Source organism: Haliotis asinina, chromosome 5, assembly GCF_037392515.1.
Source record: "Haliotis asinina isolate JCU_RB_2024 chromosome 5, JCU_Hal_asi_v2, whole genome shotgun sequence".
NCBI classification, from domain to species: Eukaryota; Metazoa; Mollusca; class Gastropoda; order Lepetellida; family Haliotidae; genus Haliotis; species Haliotis asinina.
The window spans coordinates 8571805-8588990 of record NC_090284.1 but is presented as its reverse complement, the minus strand read 5'-3'; the positions used below and the strand labels follow the sequence as shown (position 1 = coordinate 8588990).

Here is a 17186-nt window from a genome sequence, read left to right as displayed (position 1 = left end):
TCGGTGATGAAGGTTTCTTGCTAGTGTAATCAGAGTATGATTAATGCTTCAAGTCTGACATGAAATTTGCGTTACAGGACCTTAGTTCAAATTTTTTCACGTTTAGGCAAAACAGGCAAACTGACATCACCGCGTACTTTTTGTATGACAGGCTCTATCCTCCAAATTGTCAAACTGTCGCCCAAATTTGAATCTTGAAATATTGCTTTTCGTAACAGAAATCTTCTCTTCAAGTAGACGTGGATCTACTATAAATGTGCATGCGTTTGTTGAACGATGGTTTTATATTACCATAGATAATCTGTCATGTAATTAGAGATTAATTCTAGTCATGAAATAATCGCACGTGACGAGGCGATAAAATCGGGTGTTTTTAATGAGATTAAGTTTCGGGAAGCATTCAGTTTGGAAGAGAGCGACCCGTGAAGATCCGGATCCGGTTTAGAATTGATCTTCATTAGCCCATGCTCGTCGTAAGAGGTGACGGACGAGATGGGGGTCACGCTCGCTGGCTGCGTTGACACATGTCATCGCATCCCTGATGCTCATGCTGTTGATCACGGGATTGTATGGTCCAGAATATTTACAGACCTTACAGGTGGAAAGTTGCTGAGTGTGGCGTAAATCTAAAGTCACTCATGCAGTGGGAGAGAACTGGGTTATTGATAAAACGTCCAGTCCTGAGGCCCGGGTCTGATTAAGAACATGGGTGCATCGTGTCAGCTCAGTTATTTATGGAGCTGGTTTTAACTTTAGCGTTCAGATTATAGGGGTCGTCCGTACGTTCAGAACGTAGGGATATTGTTCAAACAAAATATAGCTAGGAATTGTGAGCGGTCTTTCTGAGTCTATATAATCATATTTTGCTTTGCTGGTAAAGCAAACTATAAATGTTTTCCCGATCCATAATCTAATTGTACTTACTGTTTCATTATTTTACCTATCCTTATAACCCCATTGTATTGAAGGGCATGTCCACTCCAAGACCGAACACACACTCAGAGATTCAGGGGCGTGTATTTCGATATCAGTTGGAAAACTTTCTCCAGGGGTGGATGGGCCAAGCACATCTGACTTGCCCCCATCCCCCACCCCACTTTTCAACATACTGTCCATGTATAAACGCCTGAATATCGTTCTTGTTTCAGGTCTGCCCTTCAAGCCCCCATGCGCCGTCCAGAGAACGGAGATTGCGTTCCCTCACGTCATAGACAATCACGGCAAGCACTATAAATCAGAAATCCCCGGTAGCACTGATCTACCCCAATTCTTTTTCTTGGAGGTGTCATGGCGAAAACAAAAGATTCAGTTGGCTCTCTATCAGTCACAGATCTCAACACCGAGGGCCGTCGCCGAGTGGGACGAAGGTAACGAAACCTTGGCTGAAGACATCGACGATAAGTGTTTCTATCACGGTTATGTCAAAGGTCACAGGTCATCCTACACGGCTGTGTCCACGTGCAGTGGAGTGGTAAGTTGAATTGTTGGTTCTGAAATTCAAATAGGTAATCCTCTTTGTCACATGTAAAGGTTAGCATTTAGTTCTGACACAAAGAGCAGGAACGGATGTGTCATAATTGTGTGTGTGCTTGCAAAACTGATTCATTTTTATAGTGCATGTATCCATGTCTACAAAGGTTACAATTGAGTGAGTTTGGTTTTACGCCGCTTTTAGCAATATTCGAATAATACCAAGACCGTTGCCAGCAGAAATGATCTTCACACGCTGTATTCATGTCGGGTATCAAACCCGTGTCTTCACTAGGCTACCTTACAAAGGTTAAGAAGATTGGTAAGTATGTAAGACTGGGTCAGTGGGCTGGACGAAAGGAAGCGATGGAGACATGCTCCCAACAGATTACAAGGATAACAATCAGCTATTGTTTTTGTCCTTCAATCAAGAATACATAGAATTTGGAAATGTTTGTTGCAAGGCCGTATTCTCATTTAGTTACCCACCTATTGCTGAAAATATACAATGGCAAGTCAGATGTTCACCTGAACAAATAACCGAAACCGCGGTTCTTTGAGTTTAGTGACACGAATGGAATTGCTCGTTTACCGTTGATAAAAAATTCACGTAGTATTCAAGTCAATCCGAGCATAATATCTGGTTCATAAACAAAACACAAACTAAAGTTATATACCACTAATTTGTAATTTACCAGAAACGGAGTGTTTTATACATAGATGTGGAAAGACTTGTATACAAAAAAGCAAACAAACAAAATACAAAAAAAGCTTTCAACATTAATATGACATCATTATTTGCCTTTCATAAATCAGCCTCTCCATAAAAGTAAAAACTAGCTGTAGAAATATAGTTTTGTGTACAAGTCTTTCCGTATGAACGAACATTTGCCAGGACAATACTCGTCCGCGGCCGTTTACCCAGTCTCGTGCTTACATTGTGTGTTGCTGATTGCTGATTGTCCAAACCGTAAATTTTACCAAATGCTGAAACAGCAAACGAGATGCAGGCACACGGCGCTCTTGTTTATGTACACTCTCTAGCACAGAGAACGATCCAGTAGACTCCCTTGAAACTTTGTCTAACCTTTCAAAAGACAATTCAAAATACTCAGTCAAATACTGTTGTCATTATTTCAGCGTAAGACACAGACAAATTCCTTCTTTCATATATTCATCACGTCTAGTTTTTGCACATTTTGGCACCATGCTCAAAATTAATTTACCTCGTCTTTTTAAAAATACGCTTATGACAGACCTTCTTGGTTAGTGAACAGGGAACTGAGTTTTGTGTTAATGTTGAGCTGAAATAGAACTTTCTTGATTGGAGGATCACGTAATACCCATTTTGAGGTTTTACAGCTATTTTGACCTTTACGCCCTACGGAGTGAATCTGTTTCGCCAGATAACTGACTCTCTGAGACTGACGTTTTATGTATTTATGCAACGGTCTAGACAATGAATTAATGGTTAAAGACTAAGTAATACCAAGCCGATGTCACACAGTAAGCCTAACTATATTTTACACAAATCAAAAATTGTGTTGGAACTGTTATTGAAATTTCATCCCCATTGCATTTCGTTAGACCTAAGGGACATGAGGGTAGCCTAGTGGTTGAAGCGTTCGCTCGTCACGTCGAAGACCCGGGTTCCAATCCCGACATTCGTATAATGCGTTAAGTCCATTTCATGTGCCTCGTCGCCATATAGCAGACGGATTGAAAATAGCGACGTGAAACCACACACACTTACGGATATCTCTTCAGCCAGCATGCTGCATTAAAAATACATGTGCTCTTGTCCATGTACGTTATAACTGCTATTGTGTACTTATAGTACGGGGTTACATGACGTCCATCTTAAGCACCAGTACACCTAGTTCATGCCTTACGATTGCTTAGGGAAACCCGAATGTACCCAGCATCTGATATCTTGGTGTAATGACTCAGTATTTGGGTCTGATGATGAAGTACGTTTAGTGTGTGATTACTTTACAAGCTCACTTACAACTCAAGGCTTCTATGCGACTATCGATATAACCACGTACCAGATTGTTTAGAACCCAAGCATTACCATCGTTCATCAATTATTCTTGGAGCACTTACAGCATCTGTTACACTTCTTCCTGGTAATGAACTGAGTGTTCGATTGGGATGGGGACGGGCATTAATGACTCAAATGTTGCTAAGCAATTACGTGTTCCTTATAAAAACTGCATGGCAATGTTTTCTTATGCTTGTTCGCCAATATAAATGTGGAGCAGTTTCAGATGTCTTAGGCTGAGACTACTTTCCTTGTTACAGAAGCATTAACGAATTTAGATAATGGTGGTTTGTTTTCCTCTACAAGTTGTTGTTGGGGGGTTGATCAGTGGGTAATGCCACGTAGCCGTATGTTTTGTAAATTGCTACTAACTATTCAGTATATTTTCTGTCAAGGTATCTATGCATGTTTTGTTTAAATAAACAAAAAATGCTTATTTGAGATCATGTTTCCGTGTCTGAACGCAGCAGTATGTATATTTCAAGTTATTCCAAACGGTATTTCCTGACCATGTTTGCCATGTAATGCTCTCAGAACATGTAAGTGAAGTGCATAGGGGCAGATATGTTCACCCTAAAGGCTGTTTGGCTTGATTGTATCACCACACAACCCTCGTTGCATGAACAGCCATCAGCCCAAACATACGCAAACATAGCAACATCCTTGCGACAGAAATGTATCAAGTGGAAAGATCAAATGTGGACGCATTTACTGTACTGTTCATGATTTGATTCCACTCGATAAACAGTGTTTCATTCAGTGTCGGACCGCCTCGACACAGATCCCTTCACGCTTCAACCGTGTAATAAAATACCCGACTGACAAATACACCACAGACTCCTGACGGTGTCGAGAAATCCGCGCGCCATTCATTTCACCAGTTTCTGAAGTACGTCAAAGGCAGGCGTTATCTGCTGCCAAGTAGAGCTGTCATGCCACTAGAAGTCAAACCGCCTCAACCACAATATCCACTATTGTAATTTGCCCCGCTAGCTTCAGTCTGCTTGACGTAATGATAATGCATAATCTTTTAGTGCCAATTATCGTCTTCCTGCTTTTTTATTCTCTACAGTGTTAGTGATACGGCAGGTTGAGGTCGTCATTATTTTCTTACTTTGCTCAGCTGTCCTTATCCTGACAATTTCCGTTGAGGGCCTTCCTGTATTCCAAGGTCTAGTTAGTAGCCCACACGTACGAAGTCGAAAACGGATTTGGTGTCAGGGGATTTGCCTGGTTGTTTGAAAGCGGAAAACCAACCTGAAAGTAGATATGTGGAGCAGAAAGGTGTTGATTCGCAATGTCAAATGTAAATACAAAATAGAACAATGATACAAAATATCATTGTAAATGTTTGACCAAAATGGTATTGACGTGTGTGGCCTGGGAGTCGTATTAACCACGGCTTTCAAATATGGAAATGTGTATGTACGGTATGTTGTGCCATATGCTGAAAGATAGAAATAGTTACATCCCGACATTGGAATATTGACAACTCTTTTATGCAACTCTAGGCCTCTCCTAATATCTGAAGTCACCCTGCCTTCTCCCCAACAGAACATTTGGTAACATGCAACATATGTCATATTTGGATTTTCTCTTTCTTAGTAAAGTACAAATTCTAGTACTTTTTGGGTTGAGTCCCATCCGGGATTCGAACCCGCACCCTCAGAGTCAGGCACCTAATCGCCTAAGAAAGTGAAATCCCAAATATGACAAATGTTGCGTTTGACCACTTTCTAAAATGGCATCGTGTAGTCATTTGGTAACATGATAAGAGTGCTTCTTTGATTTGGGTTATCGAAGCTTAGGTGAAATGAATGATGATAGGTTATCTCTATGTTCTGAGAATTCAATGGCGACGTTTCGACACAGATTCTAATGTCGTTGTCAAACAAATGACCAGATGCATGTCGAAACGCCGCCTTTCACAGAATGCATATTACGAAAAGTCTGTGGAGATACTTTGCATAGGAGGAGTGTGTGAATGCCGTTCTGGTCACAGTAGAAGCAGTCATATGTGTAAAACATGCTGTTGCTACAACAAAATAACCTGATATGTGAGTGTATGGTCACATTGTAGAGGAAGCATATTGGACATTCAAGTAAGTTGAAGCAATTGATGCCCATACATGTATCAGTCTCGTAGTTGATACTTACATACATTGCAACAGTTCGTCTCTGATTTCAGACATGTCCGACAAAGGTCACTTGATCATGGCCCTAGTCCGCCTTTCACAACTCTGCTCCTGTACATTTAGAAAGGAAAATCAAACTTATTCATAAAGTCTTGTCAAATAATTCGAGATAGAATTGTCATCTGCAGGATTCTGTTTGACAATTTGTGTAATACTATGGAACAAGCTAGGACAAGTTCTTATCGACCTATTTAGCATGACATGTCTGTACATTGGAAATGTATATAATGCACATGGCCAGTTTAACAATGTACCATCTTTTCCTTTTGTACTTTATTATGACTTTTCACCTCATTTTACCTTTTCTCCTGGTTTGTTTATAATATGTTGACTGACAGGTTTCAGTGTTAAAAACAACTTCAATCTTGCAGGCTGGATACATACAGACGGATGATGAGATCCTGTTTATTGAACCAGCAGCAAGTCGTCAGGGAGACACTTCTTTGCAAGCTCACATGATTTACACATGTGAAGATAGGGAGCCGGCCAATGAAAATCACCAGTGGGCGCCTAAAGGTAAGTGAGGATTTAAGGTTATTTGAACATTTAAGGTCTATGTTGGAAGTAATCACTCATCACTCTCTGCATACTCATAGACCGAGTCTAATAACAACATGACGATTCCTTGTATAAGAAATGACCTTCAAGTGTTGCAAGCAGTTTTATGGAGGGACAGCATGAATGATTTAGCAATTTCAATCCGACAGATGCATTTAACGATACGTTTGGTTAAATGGTTGTTCGAAAATAGTATATTTATACTGAAATACACCTAAAATGATCTTTGAAATGAATGAAAATAAAACGACTTTGGCAGTGTATCGTATGACCACGAACGAGATTCGAACAGTGTTTGCAATACTTTAAACTGCCATTTGTCCATCAGGGCCAGCTCGCACCTGCAGGCTTTAAAATCAGCAGGCCATGAACGAAAGCTGCAGGCTCACTTTGTTAAGCAGCAAAATCAATTAGCGAAGCAGAGAGAATATTTGACATGCGCAAAGCGCTGAACTACGAGGAGGTGAAACTGTAAGCTATCGCAACATGATGGATCATGGATGATTCCTGAACGTTATCGAAGAAAAGAACTTATTGGAGAGGTTCCAGTTGAAGAAAAAATTGTCACATAATTTACCGAAAGCATCAATTTCTTGTAGCTGTTTGAAACTGCCGGCGCGATACAATAACAACCGGCGTGGGGACTACGGGCCGGTGACTATTTCGAACGTTGGATTCGAACCTATTCGACGACATTGCGTTTCATGATTTCCTGCCTTAAAACCCAGACCCGCTTCAACTACATTTCGGACGTCTGCCTATACGTACGTCTGACAAACAAGGACCCCTATACATAGCAGGACAGATCTATCTGTCGCGTTGTGTTTAGGGGTGCCTGTTTGTCACTGTGTATCTCATTTGCTACACCTGGCACAGCTGACCATGTCTGTGACAACTTGTCACAGTTGTTTGGATTAAGGACGCATTAAATCCGAGAAAGTCTGAGTCACCACGAGATATCTGACTAGCTCATGATCCAAATAAACCAACCGCGAAATGCACCCCTTGGTACACTGAACCTAATCTTGCAAATCTCCTTGGCTTTCGAAATTCACTAAGGATAACGAAACCGGTTTGTGCCGGTGTAAGATGTTTTCTTTTGTAGGTCTAATGAAGACATATATAGTGATGGCTCTAGTTATGTAGGCAGATGAAACTGAAGTTAGTTACCATAATGAGATGATGCTTGGATGTATGTATAATACAAGAGGTATGTAGTAGAGAAGGGCTTCAGGCATGTGTCTGGATTCATAGTTGTTTAGGAATGGTTCCAGTAACACTATCGTCCATACAGTGTTAAGACGTGACTTAAGTTATATTGGGTGAAGTAGGTCTGATGTTTTGAAACCAACTGTTAGAGATACATAGTCAAGATGATATGTCTGAATTTGGGGCAGGATGACACTCGAGAAAATATTTTGATTTCAGTTTTGACGTTATCTGTAATTGTGTTAATTATATACTTAAATGTTTAAATGCTTTCCTTTGTAAACCCTTTTGCCTGTCACCATTGACAGTTCCGAATTGAAGCTTTTGTGAAAGGTCTTCATGACTAATGAATGTTTCGATTCACACAGGGGCACAATATGAGTATGCTCATTTCTGGTCTCCCGCCGTGATACTGCTGGAATATTGCTTAAAGCAGCGTAAAACTAAAACTCACTCACACACTACAGTCCGTTTCGCTCCAAAAGTGGATCGATGAATTGCAGTCTAACTCGGAATCTGAATATTTCAGCTTACTTATTTGCTTTTATGCTTATCATACCCAAATGACTTATGCCATAGCGGTTCCCAAGTGGCTGCTAATTGGAATCGTTCCTGCGTTGTTGCGAGTAATCATCTCGTGATTCACCAAGACAGACAATTATTTTAATCATATATTATTTAGCAGGCACACATTTCCCAATACACTGAGGGGCTCAGTAACTTGTCTCTGAAGTTTGCCAAAGTGTAGTTAGTATCGTTGTTCACATGAAGTTGGGACTCAAGGTCGGGGCACATTAATGAGCGCAGCTAATACTTTTTTGGCTTGGTATTTCCTAATCGTAACCAGTGTAAGCTTTAAACAACTCTTGGTCACATTTTTTGCTTTTACTTTAGTTGCACAGCATTCATGTTGCTTATGTGATTATTTGTCGGGTCACATTATTTGGCTACTGCGATTAACTAAGTAAGATTACCTCGTTGCGATTACGCATTGTGATTAAACACAACTATTCAATAATGCCTTAAGTCAGTACCTATGAAATTAAATCAAGACGTTTGGTATTATAAGTGTGTATTTCATCGACAACAATTTCTAGTTTCATCGAAACGGACCCTTATCCAGTTTCATGGCAATAACGACTGTATATGGAAACGCTCTTCTTTGCTTAGTTTCTGATCAAACTTATGAAAATAATCATTATAGTCACCATAGTATATGCGACAAAGTATACACGTAATGTCTCCAAACATGGATATATGCTGAATAGGACATGTGACAATCAGTGAATATGTTTCAGATTACAATGACGGACAGATGGATGCCCACTGGAGGAAGAAGAGAGCGGCAAGGGGGAGAACGAAGCACCTTGAAGTGTTTATGGCAGTAGCGCCATCTACCGTTCAAGTCGTTGGAAGGAAGAAGGTCAAGGCCTATGTCATGACGTTAATGAATATAGTGAGTGTCTTTATTTCTTTCCATTTGATGGTCCAAAATTGCGTTCTTGTGGGCCTTATTTGAGGTCTAAAATTACAATGCTTTGTTGATAATGCATATGTATTTGGATATACATGTATTGCCCATTGAAACTGAACGTATGTGTTTTGAAATCTTGTTGAAATTATCACTGTTGATTTGTGAAACACACTAGTGCTGGCATGTTCTCATATCAGTTTTGTTTTCTGACTAAGTAACAGGCCTTCTTTAGGATGTTAAACTTTAAATAAAATACATGACTGTGCATTTGAGACATGGAAATGCCGAAGAAAACAACCAAACAAACAAACAAACAAAAAAAACCCAAACAAAAACAATGCTTTAAAATAATATTTCAAACAAGACTTAAGATGCCCAAGTGATGAACTGACAAATAATATCATTTGAACGTGAACAAACAGGCTACAATTACGCATGTGCTCTCTTCACTTGCAGGTTAACTCAATATACCAACATTCCAGTCTCGATGTGGATATACGTGTGTCTCTAGTAAGGTTAAACTTACTCAATGATAGAACGGTAAGTGACTGGAGAACCGTTACTACATCCTTGTGGACCTTTAGTTAGAACTATTAGAACGCTATTTCCAGATGATGTATTTTAATGATCCTAGTATCGTCTTCGAGAGTTACGGTCATTAGAAATATCTACAAGGAGCAGACCCTGGTTTTATGATTCCTTCAAAGTCATAAGCAAGTGTTTATAAATCACTATGAACGTTTAGAACCCGGTACATGCCAAGGTTCAATGTTTTTATCGTTCCTTTCACGGTAGTATAAGTGACAATAAAAAATGGTTTCATCGTTATATTGATAAAGTGAATTGAATAGGTTCCGGTGTGATTTGCGAATGGCCAGCCAGCCAGCATTGGTCCTGTAACAGCATGTGAGACGGGCACCATCCTATTTCAGCGTAGATGTGGTCAGTGCACCTTGCTTCAGTGCACCTGAGTACTATAATACACAACAGGTTGCCGTGATATACAAAGCTACATGATACTGCTGGTGTTAGATATAATGTCATTTACCCACACACGTGACTGTAATGAAGTTTCAGTGCAGGTCCCTGGTTTACTGAAGAAATGACCGTACCAGTCCATCAGTGTGTAACATAATATAACAGAGAGTCTTTGGGTACTAATCACATGCACGCATTATGCAGCTACACGCCTTCTTTAGGATTTGGCAAAACGTTGACTTAGGATGTTGACACAGCGTTTTTATGCCCGAGTTTGGCTAAGGTTACTTGTTTTGTTATTGCTCTGTAATTGATTGCAATGTCTGGCGTGTGGAGTTTCGACACTGCTCGGCACCAAACGCGAACAAAAAACTCATAAAATTAATTAAGCGCTATTTTCAATCCAAAGTTCAGTGTGTAACTGTAGTTCTCCCCTTGTACACTGATACACTATCAAGTCGTCATAATGAGTAATATAATCGGTGTATTGGCATAGTTTGGTCTTCGGATAGGCTAACATATATATATATATTGGTAGGTAGTTGATCAGTTCGATTTGTGTACAGTTCATCATACATCTCATCCTACTAAAATCAAATGGGTTCGTTCTGTTGACCTCAGCAGTCGCGCCATCAATGACATGAATTATTCCATTTGAATCATTGCTGAAGGTTCGGACAAATATTACTTTTAATTTGAAAAAGACCCCTAAACATACAGTGAGATTTTGTAATACATCACATGGTTCGTTATGAACGTTTAAACAAGCTACAAAGAGATGGGCAACAATAATAGGGCTTAGTGGTTTGGCTTACAATGGATGAAGTGTTAGATATTTTGAGCAGTGTATTCTCCTATTTTGTATGCTAAAAATACATGTTCAGAAAAGTGTTAATGTGTCACTGACTCGAAATTGAATTACACATTTTTGACCTGCTGTAACGGATCGCCCGCCGTAGTGTAAGTCATCAACTCCCGAGAAGACACTATCTCGGTAATTATGTCTTTAAGGTATCGTTTGTCGCTCGACGTGATAACCTTTCCAACAGTTGTAGTTCATAATGTTCAAGTGATTGCATGGTACGAGGGGATGGATGTCAAAAAGTAGTGAGCCTCACTACGACAATGATATAATGCAGCTGGTTGTTTTAGTTTTACAATCATAATATCTGCCAACCTCAAGCAAACTGGTTTGCAGTGTTCCAGCCTTTTTACCTTGGTTCCCCCTACCCCCCACATTACCCACATATGTGAAACTTTTGATATGGTTTTGCTGATGATCCCTTTGCAATCACTGGACATCAAGAATATAATTAGTCTCACTACTTTTTGTTATTCCCTCGTATCAAAATAACCTATTGCTAAAACATCTGTTTCTGCACATACTTGGTGTAAGCTCTTTTTGACTCAGAATCCAGACAATATCCCACACGGACGTTTTCTCAAATTCCAATTACTCTCCGGGTAATACCCCATATCTATGGTGATAATACCTTTTTTGAATCGTGTCGGCGGTAGAAAATAGAAAATGTTAGTGACTGCAATTTGTTTGTAAGCGTAGATGACTGGAGAGCTATGGTTCTTAATTAACAGCGAATATTCATTTCTATTCAGGCCGACAGAGTGACAGTTAGGCGGAATGCTTATCAAACAGTCCGGAATTTCTGCGAATGGGCAATGTACCTGTATAGGCCGTCAGACCCACAGACCCACGACATCGCAGTGTTGCTGACAAGAGAAGATATCGGCCCAGCAGGTAGGTACAGATGCAGGTATCAAACAGTCCGGAATTTCTGCGAATGGGCAATGTACCTGTATAGGCCGTCAGACCCACAGACCCACGACATCGCAGTGTTGCTGACAAGAGAAGATATCGGCCCAGCAGGTAGGTACAGATGCAGGTATCAAACAGTCCGGAATTTCTGCGAATGGGCAATGTACCTGTATAGGCCGTCAGACCCACAGACCCACGACATCGCAGTGTTGCTGACAAGAGAAGATATCGGCCCAGCAGGTAGGTACAGATGCAGGTATCAAACAGTCCGGAATTTCTGCGAATGGGCAATGTACCTGTATAGGCCGTCAGACCCACAGACCCACGACATCGCAGTGTTGCTGACAAGAGAAGATATCGGCCCAGCAGGTAGGTACAGATGCAGGTATCAAACAGTCCGGAATTTCTGCGAATGGGCAATGTACCTGTATAGGCCGTCAGACCCACAGACCCACGACATCGCAGTGTTGCTGACAAGAGAAGATATCGGCCCAGCAGGTAGGTACAGATGCAGGTATCAAACAGTCCGGAATTTCTGCGAATGGGCAATGTACCTGTATAGGCCGTCAGACCCACAGACCCACGACATCGCAGTGTTGCTGACAAGAGAAGATATCGGCCCAGCAGGTAGGTACAGATGCAGGTATCAAACAGTCCGGAATTTCTGCGAATGGGCAATGTACCTGTATAGGCCGTCAGACCCACAGACCCACGACATCGCAGTGTTGCTGACAAGAGAAGATATCGGCCCAGCAGGTAGGTACAGATGCAGGTATCAAACAGTCCGGAATTTCTGCGAATGGGCAATGTACCTGTATAGGCCGTCAGACCCACAGACCCACGACATCGCAGTGTTGCTGACAAGAGAAGATATCGGCCCAGCAGGTAGGTACAGATGCAGGTATCAAACAGTCCGGAATTTCTGCGAATGGGCAATGTACCTGTATAGGCCGTCAGACCCACAGACCCACGACATCGCAGTGTTGCTGACAAGAGAAGATATCGGCCCAGCTGGTAGGTACAGATGCAGGTATCAAACAGTCCGGAATTTCTGCGAATGGGCAATGTACCTGTATAGGCCGTCAGACCCACAGACCCACGACATCGCAGTGTTGCTGACAAGAGAAGATATCGGTCCAGCAGGTAGGTACAGATGCAGGTATCAAACAGTCCGGAATTTCTGCGAATGGGCAATGTACCTGTATAGGCCGTCAGACCCACAGACCCACGACATCGCAGTGTTGCTGACAAGAGAAGATATCGGCCCAGCAGGTAGGTACAGATGCAGGTATCAAACAGTCCGGAATTTCTGCGAATGGGCAATGTACCTGTATAGGCCGTCAGACCCACAGACCCACGACATCGCAGTGTTGCTGACAAGAGAAGATATCGGCCCAGCAGGTAGGTACAGATGCAGGTATCAAACAGTCCGGAATTTCTGCGAATGGGCAATGTACCTGTATAGGCCGTCAGACCCACAGACCCACGACATCGCAGTGTTGCTGACAAGAGAAGATATCGGCCCAGCAGGTAGGTACAGATGCAGGTATCAAACAGTCCGGAATTTCTGCGAATGGGCAATGTACCTGTATAGGCCGTCAGACCCACAGACCCACGACATCGCAGTGTTGCTGACAAGAGAAGATATCGGCCCAGCAGGTAGGTACAGATGCAGGTATCAAACAGTCCGGAATTTCTGCGAATGGGCAATGTACCTGTATAGGCCGTCAGACCCACAGACCCACGACATCGCAGTGTTGCTGACAAGAGAAGATATCGGCCCAGCAGGTAGGTACAGATGCAGGTATCAAACAGTCCGGAATTTCTGCGAATGGGCAATGTACCTGTATAGGCCGTCAGACCCACAGACCCACGACATCGCAGTGTTGCTGACAAGAGAAGATATCGGCCCAGCAGGTAGGTACAGATGCAGGTATCAAACAGTCCGGAATTTCTGCGAATGGGCAATGTACCTGTATAGGCCGTCAGACCCACAGACCCACGACGTCGCAGTGTTGCTGACAAGAGAAGATATCGGCCCAGCAGGTAGGTACAGATGCAGGTATCAAACAGTCCGGAATTTCTGCGAATGGGCAATGTACCTGTATAGGCCGTCAGACCCACAGACCCACGACATCGCAGTGTTGCTGACAAGAGAAGATATCGGCCCAGCAGGTAGGTACAGATGCAGGTATCAAACAGTCCGGAATTTCTGCGAATGGGCAATGTACCTGTATAGGCCGTCAGACCCACAGACCCACGACATCGCAGTGTTGCTGACAAGAGAAGATATCGGCCCAGCAGGTAGGTACAGATGCAGGTATCAAACAGTCCGGAATTTCTGCGAATGGGCAATGTACCTGTATAGGCCGTCAGACCCACAGACCCACGACATCGCAGTGTTGCTGACAAGAGAAGATATCGGCCCAGCAGGTAGGTACAGATGCAGGTGACGCAGGTGAATTATGGAACAGAGCACAAACATGCTGTGTAATGGTTGATGAAGCATAGCACATTCATTACACAATTACAACGTTTCACTCAAGCTCAAAGTTCAATTTCTTCTTGAAGCATCAGCCTTAGGTTGACGACCTTGACGCATTCTAGGTTACTTTACTCCTCGTGTTTTCGACGAAAGATATATGAAAGATAAGTCCTTGTCGCTAGGGGTGTTTATTGGCAAATAAATCTTATTGCAAGATATTGCGATTCAAGCACCCGTATTGCGACACGTATTGGGAACTGAAGTGTTTGACAGGAAGTACCACAAATTATACATGTCGATCCTATTTTCTGCATTACAAGTCCCTACACATGTTTTGGTTTTGATAACAGCAAGATCAAAATGAAGTTGCATAGTTAGGAATTTTCTTTTCTTTTTTCTTTACTATACATACTTTCATAGTGTTATAGAACGCCGTTTTGTCGTTGAATAACAAAGGAAACATTTATTGTGAATGAAAATTAATTCGAAACATAAAGATAATCACACAAAAAACTTTATATGTTCTTTACCCACTGCACCGGTTCTCGGAAATAATATTGCAATACGTATCGTTTAAAAGCGTATTGCGATATAACGGTTTACCGGTAATACCTTGCAGCCGTAGTAACCTTGTGAGGCAGATGAATTATGGAACAGAGCACAAACATGTTATGGATGTGTAATGGCTGATGACGCCTAACACATTCATAACACATTTACAACGTTTCATTCAGTATTCATCATGCAACATTTTCTTATTTTCCTTGAATGAGGTAGCAGTTTTATTGTCAAATGCCATGTTGATACACAGGCAAACTCACAGTCTGATTTCTTCTTGAATCATCAACCTTAAGTTGACGACCTTGACGCATTCTAGGTTACTTTACTCAGGGATATGCTTGAAACAAGGATAGAAAGAAGTGAAGGACCAGGAGTCATGTGAACAACTGCGTTCTAAATTCAAAAACATAATTTCAAATTTGTTTTAACTGAAAAAAATGTCATTGTCATTCCTCGTATTTTCCACGAAAGTTATATGATTTTTCTCTGTAACATACTCATGCTGTCCTTTACCACAAAACGCTGGCATATAATAATTGCAGATTAGACCTTTTTGATTTGCTTAGTTGAGAGATGAGTGAAAAAAAACAATACTAGTTCGATGAATATATCATATACACATGTATGTCAAGTGCAGCATGCCAGCTGCCTGTGGTATTACTTTTCTCTCCGTTCCGCACGTACAATAGTTTCGGGAAATATTCGAAAGGTATATTTTCTGGGGTTTTTTCCCTTTCTTTTCCAATCATGTCGTCAGCATATGCATATTATGGCACTGTAATATGTTTTCCCACTTTCGTCACATTTCGGGTCGGCAAATCCGCAAACCAAGTAATTAAAAACGACCTCTCTATCTGATTTACTGTTGCTAGTTACTGTACGACTGAATACATTTACATATTTGACACATCTGTATTCAACTTTTTGTAAAGTAGATAATAGGATATTTGAGGCTTGGTGATAATCCAACCAAGACTTGGGTAAGATGACAAGGTAACTAAGGATAACTTAAAGAGTATTTCTTAAACGACGATGCGCCCTATTACAGTTAGTTTCAGCTTTCCAGTAGTTGAAAGGAGCTAATCTCAGCTAAAAACGAGCTATCAGCAGGAGGCAAACTTATCCAAACTGCATCGTGTAAAATGAATGCAACGTCAAGGGTGTTCATGTAAATATTGTGTTGATATCACTGTTGAACAACATGTAAGAATCTAAGACATTACTTTGGGTTTTGTACAGGCTTACATGTAGACATAATAATCACTTTCTATATTAAATAGTATTGGTGAAAAAGATATATTCAGAAGATGTTGAGAACTAAATTTGTCTCATTTGATTTTGGCTAGGTGAAAGAAACAAATACATGTTTTTGGACGGTATTCCTTTTTCCGAGACACAGTTATATTTCGAAGCTTTGGTTTGCAGCGTCTCTTGTTAGCCTGACATTTTGAAATCCTCTGTTTTTTCAAATCCATCATTCAAGTTTTCTCTTTCTTTTTCCAGGCAGTTTTTTTTCTATAAATAACGTCTTGAAAAAAATCTACAATCTTTATTTTCTTCATGTCAAGGAAACGCCGAGGTATACCATTACAAATTCTCTGCTAAAGGTTTGAAATGCCAGCTGGAAACAGATGTGTCAGGGTCTTTTGAAAACGAATCAAGGGCACTTATCATAACCACCCCAGGCAACCTTTGGCATACCCACCTCAGCGATGTTCTCTCAGCGAGAATCTTCCATGGTGTGAATGCAATGACCAATGAAATTAGATGATGAGTTTAGATTATATATACCAACCTTTTACCCGAGGTGACATGGGTGCGATATATAGTAGCTCGAAGGGGTCACCACATCTGCTTGACTTCATCTGAATCCTTATGCCCCTTGTTTGTTAAAGAATTGTGCGATGTTTTTAGTCCAAGAAGCGTTTTCATATGAACTGCACTGATCCTTTTTCCTTGGCTATAGGCGTATATTGTGTTAAGGACTTACATGATGACGGACGTGTGATGTTTCTAAATGAATAGTATCTTTCCACAAAAGAAGTAGTGATACCCGTGTCACGGAAGAACATGACTGATAATTTTCTCACCATGATATTAAGCAAGTATGAAGTAGCATCACATTCCATCAGTGTAGCTGTAGATACGACAAATTAGCCACAACCAGCGCATGGATTTACCACACAGAGTACTGAAAGTGGATCGCTAGTCTCGAACGCTGTGACACTGGTATCCAGGTAGGTCACAAGGTGGACCGTCATCTTCTGTACTGACACAGCAGGAGCCCGCTTTGGCCGACACCTCTTGATGTAATCACAGACGACAGAGTCGGTTATTGTGTCGCAGAGTAACTAGCAATCAGATGGTGTATCATTTGAGATGTCTTAGAATACTAGTATCTGGCGTCCTAACCTATATTTGGACAATTGGAGGAGGGT

General features: G+C 41.3%; 1 protein-coding gene across 2 annotated transcripts in view; it reads left to right on the top strand.

Moving 5' to 3' along the window:
- LOC137283666 (A disintegrin and metalloproteinase with thrombospondin motifs 3-like) overlaps nucleotides 1–17186 on the top strand; it is a 47221-nt gene that overhangs the window by 10781 nt on the left and 19254 nt on the right. For both annotated transcript variants that reach the window (XM_067815301.1, XM_067815300.1), the window contains exons 3-7: nucleotides 1149–1471; nucleotides 6081–6225; nucleotides 8775–8932; nucleotides 9407–9490; nucleotides 11543–11684. In XM_067815301.1, the coding sequence (XP_067671402.1) occupies nucleotides 1149–1471; nucleotides 6081–6225; nucleotides 8775–8932; nucleotides 9407–9490; nucleotides 11543–11684 (852 nt within the window). The remainder of the gene's footprint in view (nucleotides 1–1148; nucleotides 1472–6080; nucleotides 6226–8774; nucleotides 8933–9406; nucleotides 9491–11542; nucleotides 11685–17186) is intronic.